Raw genomic sequence first — 16,500 nt, 5'->3', positions numbered from 1 at the left:
CTAACAGCAGCTGGACTAGTTGCTAAATGAGGGCTGCCTTCACACATCAGACTTAATATACTACTCAGGTCCAACAGAGCACGCACCTCCCCAGCTACAGTGAGAACAACAATCAACCAGAGGAGCCCATGCAGTCATTTGTTTTGTTTTTTTGTTGTTTGGTTTTTTTTTTTTTTTTTTGAGACAGGGTTTCTCTGTGTAGTTTTGGTGCCTTTCCTGGATCTGTTCTGTAGACCAGGCTGGCCTTGAACTCAGAGATCCTGCCTCCCGAGTGCTGGGATTAAAGGTGTGCACCACCACCACCTGGCTCACTTGGCTATTTTTTATGGTCAAAAGAGCTAAAATCCAAGAGAGACAGACTGAGAGGAAAAAGCAGCAGCACATAAAAATAGAAAACTGTCCCTTACTCAAAGATCTCAGTTTCAAATCTCCAGCCTCCACTAACACAGCAAAGCTGGACTGGGCTTAGTATCAGGATCTGGTTTAGCAGAGTGATGCCTCACAGAGACTAGGACAGTCCTTTTATGAAGGTGGTGTACTCCCGCCACATAAAAAAATCAATCAGAGAGGAAAGTACAAAAGAGGAACAGACAAGACAGAAACACACCCCCAAAGATGCTCTGGTGTAAAAGCCTTCACCAGCCTCGGCTTTAATTTGCAACTTGTCTGACTACAGCAGCGCTCAAGATCCCTCACAGGGTGTGGACTCTGACAGGAGGCAATAAACTGCCATGTGCTCAGGAAAGAAATCCTTGTCTCTTCAGAGCAGGGCACCAATTCTAGATATTATCAGAACACAGTCTTGTCGGACTTCTGCTGTATTCTCATGCTGGCAGTTGAGTACCTAGTAGCTGTAACTGCCATGTAAAATGTTACACTGTCTCTCAAGGGCTTCAAAGAAATACAGGGAAAACATCCTCTGTATTTGTCAACATTTCTGGTTTGTAACAGAAAACAACGAACGCCAATGCCCATACTGTCCCCTTCAGCCACAGAATTTCACGGGAAAGGATACATGAAGGTAAGCGTGTAAGAGTTTTTCTAGGAGGGGGAAGATCTTGGTTTAGTCATAAATAATCAAAATGGACAGATACTCTGATACTTAATACAAAGGAAGCTCAACAGCAAACAGGTCAAAATCGCTTGGTTAGATTACTAAATATAGGTCAAGTTCTGCTACAATCTAGAAGGCAGGAAATGACTTGTACTAGCAAGGACACCAACGTACTTTCCTTTAGTTTGTCACTGTTGTCTACGCAGAATTAGAGCACTGTGTGTGTGGGGGGGTACAATGTGCACTGTGATGTCACCTGGGGCCATCCATACCCATGTGGCTATGTGACAGGGACTCCTGACAGCCCTGTCTATCAGCTCTCTCAGGGACCCACCGGCAAAGCACAGCAGCTGCTGAGCACTGCTACTCTAACCTGCACAAGCCACACTACTGGAATCGCCCGACAAAGTCCCTTCCTGCCCCTTCCTTGTCTATCCCAGCCAGTCTCTACTGCCATTTCCCATCAGTTTCACGTGTTTTAGCATTTAAATACAATTATATGCCATATTTCTTCATGAAATTTTTCACTTGACAATTTTTCACAGTCTATTCCTTCTTATTGCAAGCAGTATATTCCATGACTAGCATACATACTGCTGTTTATTATCCATTCTTCCTAATGGATTGTTTGCAGTTCTCTGCTCTTAGAATACACTTGCTACAAATATATTTATTTATTTATTTATTTATTTATTTATTTTGATTTTTCGAGACAGGGTTTCTCTGTGTAGCTTTGTGCCTTTCCTGGAACTCACTTGGTAGCCCAGGCTGGCCTTGAACTCAGAGATCCGCCTGGCTCTGCCTCCCGAGTGCTGGGATTAAAGGCGTGCGCCACCACCGCCCGGCTTATTTATTTATTTATTTATTTATTTATTTATTTATTTATTTTTTGAGACAAGATCGCTCAGTGTAGCCTTGGCTGCCCTGAAACTTACTTTGTAGGCCAGGCTGGTGGTCTTGAGCTCACAAAGATCCACCTACCTCTGTCTCCCAAATGCTGGGACTAAAGGCATGTGCCCACTACCACCCAGCTTTTTAAAAATATTTTTGTAAGTTTGAACCATTGACTTTAAGAACATCATGAAGGTAATAAGGAAGCATCATTTACAAGATGTAAAGAGAAGAAATTTTATGCTGGGGTGGGTGGGGGTGGGACTCCTTTAATCCCAGCACTCAGGAGGCAGAGTCAGGTGGAGCTCTATAAGTTCGAGGCCAGCTTGGGCTACCAAATGAGTTCCAGGAAAGGTGCAAGGCTACACAGAAAAATGGGGGGGGGGGGCACACGACGGACGACGATGCCGACTTATAGTTCATCCACTGCCACTCTTATTCTAATCTATAGGTTAAACTATTTCTTGAAAGTGTTGCTTACATATTGAATATTTAAAGGTAAAACAGTAAATACCACTTAGAGTGAGCTGTATTAATGTGTATGAAATAATACAATGAAAAAGCACATTAGCTTTTTGGTTTTGGCAGAATTCTTGGTTTTCTTCTCCTAAATGTTTCCAATTGCTCCACAATAGAAAGGTGTGTGTGGGAGGCTGAGGATGTGATAGGATAACTGTCTAGTATACATAAAACCCTGGGTTTGATTCCCAGCACCAAATAAAACTGGGTATGACTGCGAGTCTGTAATCCCAGCACTCCAGAGATGAAGGCAAAGGGTTATAAGTTGAGGACAGCCTTTTTAAAAAGGTCGATCCACACCACTCGCCACCCTTTTAAAAAGGGGAGCAGTGGCAGAATGTAGCTCAGTGGCAGAGCACTTGACCAGCGAGCACTACAAAACACAGCAACAAAGAACAAACCAAGAGGAACTGTGCCGCCCATATGCCCAGTGAAGTGCACACGGGCTAACTCAGGGCTAGGAATGCTCAGTCACGAGAATGCTTGCCTCATGTGCATTAAGTCCTAGGTTCATCCCCAGCACCTTCTGCTGGTACATGCCTGTGCCTGGAACCCCAACACTTGGGAGGTAAGATCAGAAGTTTAAGTTCATTCTCAGCTACACAGCAAGTTTGAGGCCAGCTCTCTATATGAAAACCCTCTCTCAAAATAAATATAAAAGCTCTTTTAATACCATGTAGCTCTGATGCCACACTATTCAGTTTCTTTAAGAAATAAAACAGCAAGTTGATGAACATTCTCAATCCATTATATCAATTAAAGGACTGAAAGTATAAGAGGCCAGATACGATAAGCACATTAGCTGTCATATATATATAAAGGGCTAACCTGAGGAAACTTTATTTTAAAACACTTACCCTGTAGGTAGAGTTTTTTGTTGGGACCGTGTGATCAGCTCTGTTCTGCCAGCTGCTTCCCAAATAACCACTCAGAGACTACTTATTAATTATAAATGCTCGGCCCATAGCTTAGGCTTGTTGCTAGATAACTGTTACAACTTAAATTAACCCATTTATATTAATCTATATCCTGCCCCATGGCATTACCTCTCCATGTCTGGCTAGCAACTCCTCTCACTCCGCCCTCCTTCCCAGCGTCCTTAGTCTGGTTCTCCTGCCTAATCTTATCCTGCCCAGCTATTTGGCCAGTCAGCTTCTTCCTTAAACCAACCACAGTGACATATATTCACATGGTGTAAAGGAATATTCCACATACCTCAGCTAGGCTGTGGTGGCACACCATTTTAATTTCGGCACTCAGGATGCAGAGACACGAGTTTGGGGCCAGTCTGGTCTATAGAGTGAGTTCTAGGACAGCCAGGGCTACACAGAGAAACTCTGCCTCAAATTAAAAAAAAAAAAAAAACACCAAAAAGAAACCTTGCCCCAATACATGACTATACTTGAAAAGGTAAGTATTGCCATTAACCTGGAGATAGCACAAGATGCAATGATGCAGGCTCACCCTCAGATTGGCTTATTCATGGGTCAACCATATTATTTCTTATTATGGTTTTAAAATGTTTATTTATCAGAACGCAGTGATTATACTTCTCTGCTCTCTAGCGGCATCTTTTCACCCCAGTCTGTGGCACTCTGATACTCTCTACCAATCGATAAAGCTCCATTGCCTCAGAACAGTCATTCTGACTGTTTACCAAGACGTATAGTTTGGACTGGGCAAGTCTGAGTGGCTTCCTTAAACTAGCTGTGCGTATTTGAATTAATTAGAATAAAGTGATTTCATTAAATCATAAAGCAAAACACTTCTCTGTGCTAAGAGAAAATGACCATTCTCAGCCTGTGCTAATAACAACAATATAAACTCATGTCTGTTCAAAGGGATGATTTAGAAACTTCATTTCTAGAACTTTACAAGCAAATCCTAGCATAAAGCACACAAAAGACACGTTCTCCCCCATGTTGTTCATAATAGAGAAAAACTGTTTAAAACCTCAACATTAAATGGAACATTTGTGAAGTTATGGAACACCAAGGACCACACACCCCAACTACCAACAGCAGTTTGAGAAGAAGGTGGTAAGGGCAACTGCAGCACGCACGCTTTTCACTGTCTTCTAATGAGACTGGAGCCACGAGTTTCTTCCTCTGGGACAAGTTTGCTAAAACGCAGATCTCAGGGCTTCGATCATAAAATGGCTTTTGAAAGAACCTAAAGTAAGTTTCTTAGCGCAATAGCCAACAGTATTGTGTATTTTGTTATACTTATCATCTATCTATCCACAAGATGGCGCGCGCGCGCACACGCACACACACACACACACACACACACACACACACACACACACAGGTAGGGGTTGAGGAGTAGCACACTCATTCCTCTCACTTCCGGGTTTTGACAACCAAATAATGTCTCCAGATGTTGCCAAAAGTTCTCAGAGCATGGAGAAGACAAAAACCCTGGTTGAGAAATACTGATATAACTTACACTAACAATATTCCATTCCATTTTTCTTTCTTTTCCCACCACTGAGGTAGAACCCAGGGTTCTAAGCAAGCAAGTACCGTGATATACCCAGTCCTCTCCACTCACTCTTCAGTAAAAACAAAACCTACAAAATGCTTGGCATCAAGTAATTTACATAACTCAAGGACAAAATACCAAAAGTCAAGACTAAAATTTTGTCATATCCTGTATATAAAAGAAGCCCTCTTGGGTAATATAAGTTTAAGTCATTTTGTCTAAAGATCTGCCTTCTCCCTCCAAAGTTCTATATGTTAACTCTATATATAGTAAAATGCCCAAATTCCCCAACGCAGAAAGTCAGACTGCAGTCTACAAACGGCTATCATGTATTTAGGAACTACTGTTTCATGTGGAGGCCACAGCTTGGGTGCAAATCTTCGGTCTACCCTTTACTCACTTGTGATCTTGACCAAGTTGCTAACTTCCTTATGCTTCAGTTTTCTCAATTCTGAAGTAGAAATACTAACAACTTATAAATTAAGTATACAAAATATGAGGAGTACAGAGTGAGAGCACTTGCCTAGCATTCAAGAGACACAATCCTCAGCATTTAGAAGACACAAAGATAGACAGATACAGACATACACACAATATACTTAAATTGGACCATATGGGGAGGGGATTTGCTGGGAAGTACAGCATACACTTGAGAGGTAGTGCAGGACCATCAGGAGTTCAAGACCAGTTTCTGCTACACTATCTCCCCACTCTACCCCACACCCCAAAAGTCCACCAATGCAGCCATTTCACCTACAAACCTCAACTTACAGATGAACAAACACTGCTCTGTCAGCTCACCAAACAAGGCAATGAAGGAGCAGTGGCTTAAAAGTTGTCAATTCCAATGCCTGGCAATGGTTGTGCTTACCTTTAATCCCAGCACTCAGAAGGCAGATCTCTGAATTAGAGGTCAGCCTGGTCTACAGAATGACTTCCAGGACAGCAAGAGCTACACAGGGAAACTGTCTCAAAAACAAACAAACAAAGCTGTCTGCCCACTCCAGATCCCATAATTTTCCTATTGTACACAGAAAATTGCGTTAAGATTAAGATCTATGATTACCATTGATCAAGAATAATATATATCTTAGGCCAAAATAATGACCAGCATGAGCTATATTTTCATTAGGTTAATTTAGAACATAACTAAATCTAAGATTACCACTGAAATAAGGATATACAGCTGTTACAAAATCATAGCTTTCCAAAGCTATATGTCTATTTTATGTCAAACAGGAGAGGTTTAGCTACACAGTACAAATTAGCAGGGTAGCTTTTGATGGAGATCCTCCTGCCTCCTGAATACCAGGGGTTAAAGGTATACACTTCTCCACTCAATGTCCATGATTTTTTCTTTCTTTTTTTTAAGAACAGGGTTTCTCTGTGTAGTCCTGGCTGTTCTGGAACTTACTTTGTAGATCAGGCTAGCCTCGGACTCAAGAGATGCTGCCTCCCGAGTGCTGGAACTAAAGGTGTGTGCCACCACACCCTGCACATATTTCTTTCTTTCTTTTTTTAAGGCTGGCTCTTGCTGCTCCCCAAACTGGCTTTAAACTCTCAAAACCGCTCCAACCTCCCAAATGGCTCAGACTACAGCACATTATCACCACACTTGCCTCTGGCTCTTGTTTTTCTTTTCCTTTTTGAGACAGTATGTGTCAAAGAACCTAGGCAGGTCTCAAGCTCACAATATAGTTGAGGGTTTGATCCTGAACTCTGATCCTCTATCTCCACTTTCCAAGTGTTGGGATTACAGGAATGGGCCACCAAGCCGAGCTGATTCTTATTTTTAAAAAGATCATAGCAAGCTGGGCGGTGGTGGCACACACCTTTAATCCCAGCATTTCGGAGGCAGAGGCAGGTGGATCTCTGAGTTCCAGGAAAGGCTCCAAAGTCACACAGAGAAACCCTGTCTCAAAAAAACCAGAAACAAAAGGTCATAGCACCTAGAGTAGGTTTTGAAACTGCCCCATGCATTACACATACTCATCTACTCAAAGTCTAAAAGAGAGGGTACTCCAGAGCTAGAGGCAGAGGCTAGCCTGTACACTCTTCAAACACCTTGCTCTTCGTTCAAATTTGTAAATGATAGATTCTGTTCCAACTCCCAGAGGGACTTTATGAATCCATCTGGATTCTTAAATTGACTTTTATCTTACTTCACATCAAGTTCTGAACTGTCCCAAAAGTTTTATACCTGCTAATTAAGCACCGCTTGACTTTCCACTTAAACTTTGCTCTCACCAACATCCAGATGGCTAATGACTTTTGCTCCACTTCTTCACAAAGCCATCACACTAGTCACTAGATTTCCACCATTTCATTCATTATCTTTGATGGCACGTGCTTCAATCTGAAAATTATTTTAGAAGTTCTCTTTAGGTACTTAAGTACTACTGTAATAAGACATCATGACCAAGACAACTTAGAAAACAAAGTATTTATCGGAGGCTGACAGTTTCAGAGGGTTAGAGTCCATGATCATGGTAGAGAGAGCACATAGCAGGCAGGCATGATGCTGGAAAAAAGTAGCTGAGAATTCTATCTTGATCCAGAAAGAGCTAACTGGGACTGACAGCCCCAGTGAAACACCTCCTCTTAACAAAGCCACACCTCCTAATCCTTCCCAAATAGTTCCAGCAACTGGGGACAAAGCATTCAAATACAGGAGACTATGGGGGCCACTCTCCTTTCAAACTCCCAGGAATGGGAGTTAAAGGAGAGGTACAAGGGCAAGAACCAAACTCAACCATGGATTGCCCCCAATTACACCAACTCTCTGCATGAATTACACCAACAAATAACCTGGCAAAACCTGTGACTTTAAAGTTACCATGAAGAGTCTGGTTTTAACTATCTTGGTCCTCTTCTCTTCACAGTATTTGGATTTTAATCTTTTCACTTGGAATGATGCCACAGTTTAGGAACCTTCAGAACAATGACTACCAAAGGCTGTTCATCTACATTCTGAATAGTTAAAATTATTCGCCTCCAATCTACTCTGAAAGGGAGTCAATTGCTATTTTGGATCAAAACACCAAATGAGTCTCACCTTCTTCCGTATCAATTTCTCTTTCCTAGTCTCCCAACACACACACACACACACACACACACACACACACACACACACACAGTGTTCATGTTGAGAAACTAGGTTTCACTCTTTTCCTCTTCTTCATAGACACCTTAGTTAATTACTAATTACAAAATAAAAAATGTTTAAGGCCATGACTATAGTTCAGTGGTACAGCTCTTACCCTGGGTTCCAGCTCCTAAAAATGAATTGCTCATCTGTCAATCATCAGATTCTTGTTGACTAGTTTATCACTTCCTTTCTATGTGTTCAGGTTATAAACTAGCAGTTCACACTCAAACCATGATGAATTCCAGATGTGGCCCCACTATTACAAACATCTACAGGTGGCTGGAGATATCCCTCATGGGGGAGAACACTTGCCTAACATTTGCAAGGCCGTGAGTTCAATCCTCAGCACCACAAAAAGAAAACCCTTACCAACCATGGTTCCTACCAACAGACCACCCTCCAGTCTCACAAAAAGCTCCCTTAAGCCCTATCCCAAATTCTCCCCACTGGCCTAGAAGAATGGCAGCCCGCTTCCAACACTGCCCCCTCAACGTCCACCCTCAAACTACTACCTCTGCGAGTCTGCTTCCTTCTAACCACATACATTTGCTCATAAACACCTTATAGAAATCACCTTACATAATTTACATTTCCCTATTTATAAATTATTGCAGGATAAAAAAAAAAAAAAAAAAACAATGGTTCTCAGTTTTGTCCTTCCCTGAATTGCTTAGTGCTTCACTACACAGCAACCTGGAGACATGCTTTCCCAGGATACTCTTTTCAAGGTTGGTCATCATGGCAAAATTAGGCTGAAGACGCTATATTAATTTAATTTGTGCACTGGTGTCTCATATTAGCCCAACCTCCCTCTTCTACTTCTCTGTGCAAGATAAAGTACTGTCCTAATTTCAAGAATTATCTCTTATTAAAAGGATGTGCACGACGGGTCTTTGATAAGTGTCTGGTCACTCTCTCAAACCACATCATCCAAGAAAGAAAAACTTCCACATTCACGCTACCATAAAACCCAGTTTCTGGGGCTGGAGAATGGTCCAATGGTTAGCAGCGCTTGCTGTTCATCAAGAGGATGCCAGCTGAGTTCCTGCCATCCAAGCAGTGGCTACCAACTACCTTCATTCGGTTCCAGAGATACCACCCCTGACCCCTTCCTCTGGCCTCTGGACATCCTCATGGATAATATACACACATACATGCAGGCAGAACACCAACGAACACACACAATCTTAAAACAGAATTGTAAGAGCTGCAAGGTGGAATAAATATTCTTTTGGGTCTTTTTAAACTGCAGAGAACCCAAAAAAAAACCTGAACTGCATGGGTAAATAATCCACAAAGGATAACAACAGCCATCAATATATGCTATTAAAGTCTGACATTATTATCCAAGTCAGCAGCCCTCTTGAATACAAAACCCTCAGAGCAAAGAGTTGCCTCCTGTGTGTCAAGCAGGGACTTGGGAGCACGTATATGTTAACACCACAAAAATCTCACTGGTCTTTATAAAGCAGCACAGCTGTCTGTACTTTACTATGAACTGCCCCTAACATCTGTATCTATCATGATTGTGTTCAGATGATGTTTTAGAAAAACAGGTTTAGGAATGGGGGGTGTGCTGGGGTAAGGGGGGGGGGGGGGAGGGGGGAGAACAGGGGAACCCGTGGCTAATATGTAGAACTGAATGGTATTGTAAAATAAAATAAAAGGGGAAAAAAAAAGAAAAACAGGTTTAGTTTTACATAACAGCAAACTCTAGGTTCCATTGATCTGATGTGAAGAAAGAAAGGCTGGGAGGGAAGAGTAATTCTTTTACTTCTCTTAAGAAAAATCACCAACCTAGCATGCTTGCCTTTCAAAGGGCACCTAGACACAGTACTGATCCAGCGTGTCAGCTCTTATAAAGACCCAGCCGATACTGTCCAGCGGTCATTACTGCATCTCATCGAGACACGTTTCACATAAACAACTCTTTGCAGCATTAAAATATTTGACACTCCATGATGTGCGACTATTTAAATTTTAGAAACTTGCTTTATTGACTGAACGGTCTGTGCAACGACCCGAGCTTTAAAAAAAAAAAAAAAAAAAAAAAAACCGCTCCCTCTAATAAGGGTGAATCACAACAGTTACCGCCCATGCTAGGACTGGATGGTTCAAAACCTGGAAAGCTTTCCTTGCCCATTCACACCACAAACGATTTCATTTCAACACACCCGGGCTTAAGTGAGGCAACAAAGGGAAAAGAAACGCTACTAAATACTGAAATTGCCCAGGACACTGTATTCTTTAGATCTGTCTGTATCCTTTTCATTCAGTGAACTCCCCCCTACACACATACACACACACACACACACACACACCTTTAGCAGGGAAAGGCTCACACCTGAAAAATGAAGCTATATTTAGTTTCCCATCCCTAAATGGGGGAGGGGGGGGACACGACACTCACATACTAAAATCACTATGTTAAAAGTCCCCGTGCTTTCCCTGTATGCCACGAAGCCCCCAAAGTGACTGATGGCCCGTTCCTCACGACCCATCTCCCGGCACAAGGCTACATCGATCTTTTTCGGTTTTGTGCAAGCCCACGCGGATGGTCCCAAGTGTGTGTAACCCAGAGCCTGGGAAAAGATTGACTCAACCCTTGGGGAGAGCTCTGAACCAAGGTATGAAGAAGGGAGCCAGGGGCTCACCCCACACACACACTCTCTCCGCCCCACCGGCTGCTCACCATCGAGAGCAACCACACAAAAGGGTCCGGGCTCCCGCCGCCCGGCGATTGCCCCCCCCCCCCCCCCACCAACCGCGGCCGGCGCCGACTCCCGACTCACCAGGACCGTGGTGCAGATGGACCGCAGCTCCGACTCCACTTTCTCCCGGTAGTCCTTGATCAGCTGCAACTTCTTGTCGGAGGTGTCGGTCTTCTGCTCGATGCTCGAGATGACCCTCCAGGCGGACCGGCGGCCGCCGACCACGTTCTTGTAGGCCACCGACAGCAGGTTGCGCTCCTCGTTGGACAGCTCGGCGCCCTGCTCCGTCACGGCTTTCATGCAGGTGGCCATGTCGTCGTAGCGCTCGGCCTGCTCGGCCAGCTTGGCCTTCTGGATCAGCTCGGTCTTCTCCATGGCGAAGCGAGGGCGAGCGCCGAGCCGGATCCGGAGTCCTCCTGAGAGCCGCCGCCAGGGGCGGGGCGGGGCGGGGCGGCGCCGGCGAGGAAAAAAAAAAAAAAAAAAAAAGAAAGAAAAAAAAAAAGGGAGCGAGGGCAGAGCACGTCAGACAATGCGGCCGGACGCCCCGCTTTGTCTCGGCGCACGAGGCCGCCGCCTCGGGCCTCCCCAGGGGCCGCCGCCTTCCGCGCGCGCCCTCCGGCCCGCCCGCCCCGCTCGCCCGCCCGCCCGCCCCGCCGCGCCTCCCCGAGGCCGGAGCGCGGGCTCCGCCCGGCCCAAGATGGAAGCGGCCGTTGGCGCCGCACCTTCCCGTCCCAGCCCGTCCCCTAGGCGCGCGGTGGCCCAGCAGCCCCCGAGGGCCGCGCCCCGCCACCCCCCCCTCCCGGACCCGGATCCCCGATTCCCCCGGCGGCAGAGCGGCCGTCCCGACGGCGGCGGCGCCCGGACTCACCTTCTAGTCTCCGCGGCCGCGACGCGAGTCCCACCACTTTGATCTGCCTTGGGCTTTAGCCGAGGACCCTCCCGTCTCAGCCTAGCGCGGCGCCGACGAGCGCGCCGCCGGCCAATCGCGGCCCGCGCCTTCCCGGGGAGTCCCGCCTCCCGGCCCCCGCGCCGGCCAATGAGGGGCGAGCGCGCGGAAGGGGGCGCAGGGGGCGGGGCGGGAAGCGAAGCGGAGGCTCGGAGGGTGGGTCGGCCCGGGTAGGTTCGGTTGGCCCGCAGGCTGCGGCTCCGGCCACGGGGTTTCCTCCAATTAGATCCAGGGTGGATGGACGTCACTGTTGCCATGGCGATGCTTTTACCCGACTCCCCTCATCCTCCCCGCCAGCCCGGCACTCCTGGGCGCGGCACGGGACCCGGAGGTGCGCTCGACCTCCGCGGCTGCGGCCGCGTGTCCCTGCTGCAGCGGCCACTGCAGATGGGGTGTTGCAGCCCGCCGGCTGCAGCGGCTTGCGGCTGGACTTCGCGGGGTGACATAACTGACCGTTTTGTTGCACAAGCGCCTTCCTTGCCTTCCACCTTCCTATTCTTGACAAAGGTTTGGACCCCCGCAAGACGCTAAAACACAAGCAACCTTTATGACTTTTCCTGTTCCGGCTGCAAATTAGAAATCACCCCATCCCCCCCCCCCCCCGTTAAAAAAAGAAATTCGTTCCCTGAGAAAGTGGCTTAATTCAAGTTTTTCACGCAGGCACCCTAAAGCCTGGAATTCCCTTGCGGAAAGGTAGATCCAGGAGATCCTGACAGGTCCTCGTGGCAGCTCCGGCTGTGCTTTTCTTCAAAATGGGAAATGACATTAAGCGCGATTTGGAGAAACACAGGACTACCTGCTTTCCGAAGCTTGTTGGTTTTTTTTTTTTTTTAACATTTTGTTCCTACTTTTCCAGGTTAATGTCTAAATACACACATTTGTGTGTGTGCGTGTGTGTGTGTGTAAAGCGTGTGTACGTGGTTTTGGGTGTGGTGGTTTTTTTCTCCCGATTTTTTTTTTTCGAAAATCCTTGTAAAGCCCAAATTCTCTCCTTGTGTTGACTTCCGATTTTGTCCTCATGATAAACACCCTTCTGAAATGAGAACACTTGCCCGTATGCTATGTATTCAGGGTCACGACTAGCATTTTCTTTTCCGTTTAAATCGCTCCTTTCTCCCCCGGCCCTTCACCCACCACCACCACCACCCCGACTCCAAGTGGGGTGGTTGTCCCGCCGGACTAGAGAAGGAAATGGCCACCTGGGCTCAGGCAGCAGAGATAGATCCCAGTTCCCGTTGTTCCTCCAGGGTTCAAAGAACTTCAGGGACCGCCATAGGCAAAGCGGATTCAAATGCTACGTGGAAGCCAGCGGCTCAGGAGACTCCAGAGAGGAAGGTCTGACAGAGCAGACCGATCCGGGGAAGAGGACAAACTTCCCAGAAATTCGGATCCCCTCCCAGCCGCCCCTCCCCAGCCAACTTGTAAAGGTTGCTTTGTGCTTTGAGGGGAGAGGCCTGGTTGGAAAGTGACTCTGTCTTAGTACAGAAATGCCTTACTATGCTCCAGCGCTCTAGCGGAGCCCGATGTTATTTCTGGAATCCCTGAGGCCAGGCTGCAGACACACAAGCGTTTATGGCCCTGTGGGTTGGGTGGAGCTGGACACATAGAAATCCCCAAGGAAAGAATTTACATGTGGAAGGTCAGATAAAATGCCTTCGACTCAGGCTGCGACTTTCAGGATTCCCTAAATTAGAACCCGCAAGCCCTGGGTGTAGGAGACACCCGTGGGTGGGGGTTGGGGGGAGATAGCTGAAGGGAAATTGTCAGAGTTGCACTTTGGAGAGGTACCTGGACTATATTATTTATCAATAAGTCAGGAGGCTCTGGCATCTCTCCGAGTGGCCCTGGGCACGTTTTTGCTTTTCTTCTGTACCCTATCCCCTAAAATCCCGGCTTTCATCCAGGTAACTGATTGGCACACCAGTTCATATAGTGATGACCAGGTGAAATCAGAAACATTGACACGTGAAACTGTAATACATGAGCGTCTCCAGAGAAGTCTGCCTCTGTGTCTGAAGGAACCATCTGGACACATGAAGTCCCAGGACACAGAAAAGCTGACATTTATTGAGTAGTAACAAGTGTCACACATGATTTAAGTCCTGCAGGATGAACTCATCCAGTATACTAATGCCACTAGAAAACAAATACAGTTGGAATCACCATCTCTAATTTAAAGAAAAGGAAAATGAGGCACTGATCACCCAGCTATTCAGCAGCAAAGCATATATATATGATATATATGTATATATGTGTGTGTGTGTGTGTGTGTGTGTGTGTGTGTACACACATATGCACTTATGCAGTATAGGTGTCAAAGTTCATCCCTGAATCCTTGCTGAGGCTGCTTCACCCTGGTCCTCTCGGGCTCTGGTAGGGGCTCTAAGAAGGTTCTGACTAGTTTCTCTGTTCTGTTGGAGTAGCATCCATGTATTCAGTATCACACTAGCATGCTGGGAAGGATTCTAGGGAAGAGACAGCAGAGAATACTGAGCAGTTACCTTCTTTTTCCTGAATGGCCAGCTAAGAAGTTGTTACTGGGACAGAACAAGACACATTCATTCATCTTGAAGCCAGACGACCCTAAATCTCAGCCCTGATATTTCTGATGTGACCTTGGGCATCTTGGTCCTCTTTGGACCTCCGTTCCTATACCTATAAACTGTAAAAAGAGTTCATAACTCAGAGAGTTAAGTGAGCTCTCCCATAAGAAAATATGGGATGTCTTGAAAGTATCCAGTTTTAGTTTTGTTGTTTCCTTTTTCCCTCTGCTTGGGGCTTGGGAGGGCGTCCTCCCACATCCGGGAACCTTGAAACCATACGTGAAATGTTAATGAAAGCCTATCTCTTGTAATAATTAATACAGGCGTGGACTGCTGGAAGGCTACTTGTAGTATCAAATGTGATCTGGGTGTTTCCATAAAGGTGCTTTTTAAAATGAGACTGACATTTTATTTTGTTGTTTTGTTTTCTGAGACAGGGTTTCTCTGTGTAGCTTTAGCTGTCCTGGAACTCACTCTGTTCTGTAGACCAAGTAGGCCTGGAACTCACCTGCCTCTGCCTCCTGAGTACTGAGATTGACATTTAAATTAGTGGACCTTGAGTAAACAGATTACCCTCACTATAGTAGGTGGGTCTCTTCCTCTCAACTGGATAGAGCAAAACACTGGCCTCCTTCGAGCAAGAGGGAGTCCTACAGCAGCCTCCACTTGGGGGTCATCAGCAAGAGAGGCCCCTTGGAGACCTTTGGACTGGAACTAGAACGAACATCTCTGTGGCTGAGCTTGTTGGTCCAGCCTGCACAATAAACCAGTGACTTAGAATCTCTCCTGTTTTTAGACCGTGATGTTTATGCCGGTGGTGCACCCTTTATCCAGCACTCGGGGCGAGCAGGCGATCTCTTTGAGTTCAAGCAGCTGCTACCAATGAGTTCAGGAAAGGCGCAAAGCTACACAGAGAAACCCTGTCTCGAAAAAATTAAAAAAAAAAATAGACTGTGATGTTTAATACCTTTTTGTCAGCTTGACAAGATCTAGAACCGTAAGGGAGACAAGCATCCAGGCATATCTGTAAGGGGTTATCTAGATTAGGTTAACTGAGGTAGAAAGACCTGTCCTAAATGTGGGTGGCACCATTTCACAGGCTAAGGTCCTGGTCTGCACAGAGAGAAATCGAGCTGAACACTTGCGTTTCTGCCTCTCAATTTCCTGACGACCAACCGACCGATGTAACACGGCCAGCCGCCTGAAGCTCTTGCCATTATCCCCTCCAATGGAGAGCTGAAATAAACCCATCCTAAGTTCCTTCAGTCAAGTGTTTTTGCCACAGCCTGAGAGAAGTAACTAAAACATATATTCTATATAATTTCATTGGAAAGCCCTGACTAACACTTTCAGTAACCCTTTCCACTCAGTAAACTATATGGGCATCTTTCCATAGCTTTAAATGTATACCCACAAGGTGCCCGTCTCCCCTCTCCCTTACCAGACCACTCCCTGAAGTCCAGGGGCTTTTTTCTTTTTCTTTTTTTTTTCTTTTTTTTTCTTTTTTTTTCCGAGACAGGGTTTCTCTGTGTAGCTTTGCACCTTTTCCTGGAACTCACTTGGTAGTCCAGGCTGGCCTCAAACTCACAGAGATCTGCCTGCTTCTGCCTCCTAAGTGCTGGGATTAAAGGCGTGCACCACCATGGCCCAGCTGTTTGTTTGTTTTTGTTTTCCTATCTCACCTCTCCAGCGCCTTCTGAACACCCCGCAGTCTGGTTGGTTCCTCGGAGGCTCAGACCCTTTAAATCAGCTACCCAATTGGTAGGCCTTAGAGTTAGGAGTCAGAACCAGGTCTGTCTGACTTTTCTGCAACAGCTGGAACTCTGAACGCTTGCAGGGATAAGCCACCACTGTCTCGAGAACAATGCTTAGTTATTTGAGGCTGGTGGGTGGCTAAGTATATATCTACTGGTGAGTTGGCAGCTGATTTTATTTTCATATGGGAGCTCTGTTTCACTCCCAATGTATCTAGAACAAGCAGGGTACCCTCTGATTCCTTGCTTGTTCTCTTTGATGGTTTCTGTATTTCTCTTCCCAGTTCCAACCTCCTCTCTGTGCTCTTTGAGAGGGCAAAATTAGATCTCTCTCCCTTGTCCCTATTGACTCTTCTTGCCTACAAAAGGCATTCCGTGAAGGTTTGTTTTGAGAGCCAGTTCAGGCCATCAGGGCAAGGCCGTCATATTGACAGTTAGTGTTGTGTGCTC

General features: G+C 46.0%; 1 protein-coding gene across 1 annotated transcript in view; it reads right to left on the bottom strand.

Annotated features, from left to right (window-relative positions):
* Nucleotides 1-11,788, bottom strand: part of Ywhaq (tyrosine 3-monooxygenase/tryptophan 5-monooxygenase activation protein theta) — a 31,739-nt gene extending 19,951 nt beyond the window's left edge. The window contains exons 1-2 of the mRNA XM_028877701.2: nucleotides 11,676-11,788; nucleotides 10,889-11,223 (exon numbers count right to left, since the gene is read on the bottom strand). Of these exons, the coding sequence (XP_028733534.1) occupies nucleotides 10,889-11,182 (294 nt within the window). The 5' untranslated portion in view covers nucleotides 11,183-11,223; nucleotides 11,676-11,788. The remainder of the gene's footprint in view (nucleotides 1-10,888; nucleotides 11,224-11,675) is intronic.
* Between the last annotated feature and the right edge of the window lie 4,712 nt (nucleotides 11,789-16,500).

This window comes from Peromyscus leucopus, chromosome 22 (assembly GCF_004664715.2).
Source record: "Peromyscus leucopus breed LL Stock chromosome 22, UCI_PerLeu_2.1, whole genome shotgun sequence".
Lineage (NCBI taxonomy): Eukaryota > Metazoa > Chordata > Mammalia > Rodentia > Cricetidae > Peromyscus > Peromyscus leucopus.
This window is presented reverse-complemented; position numbering and strand designations above follow the sequence as displayed.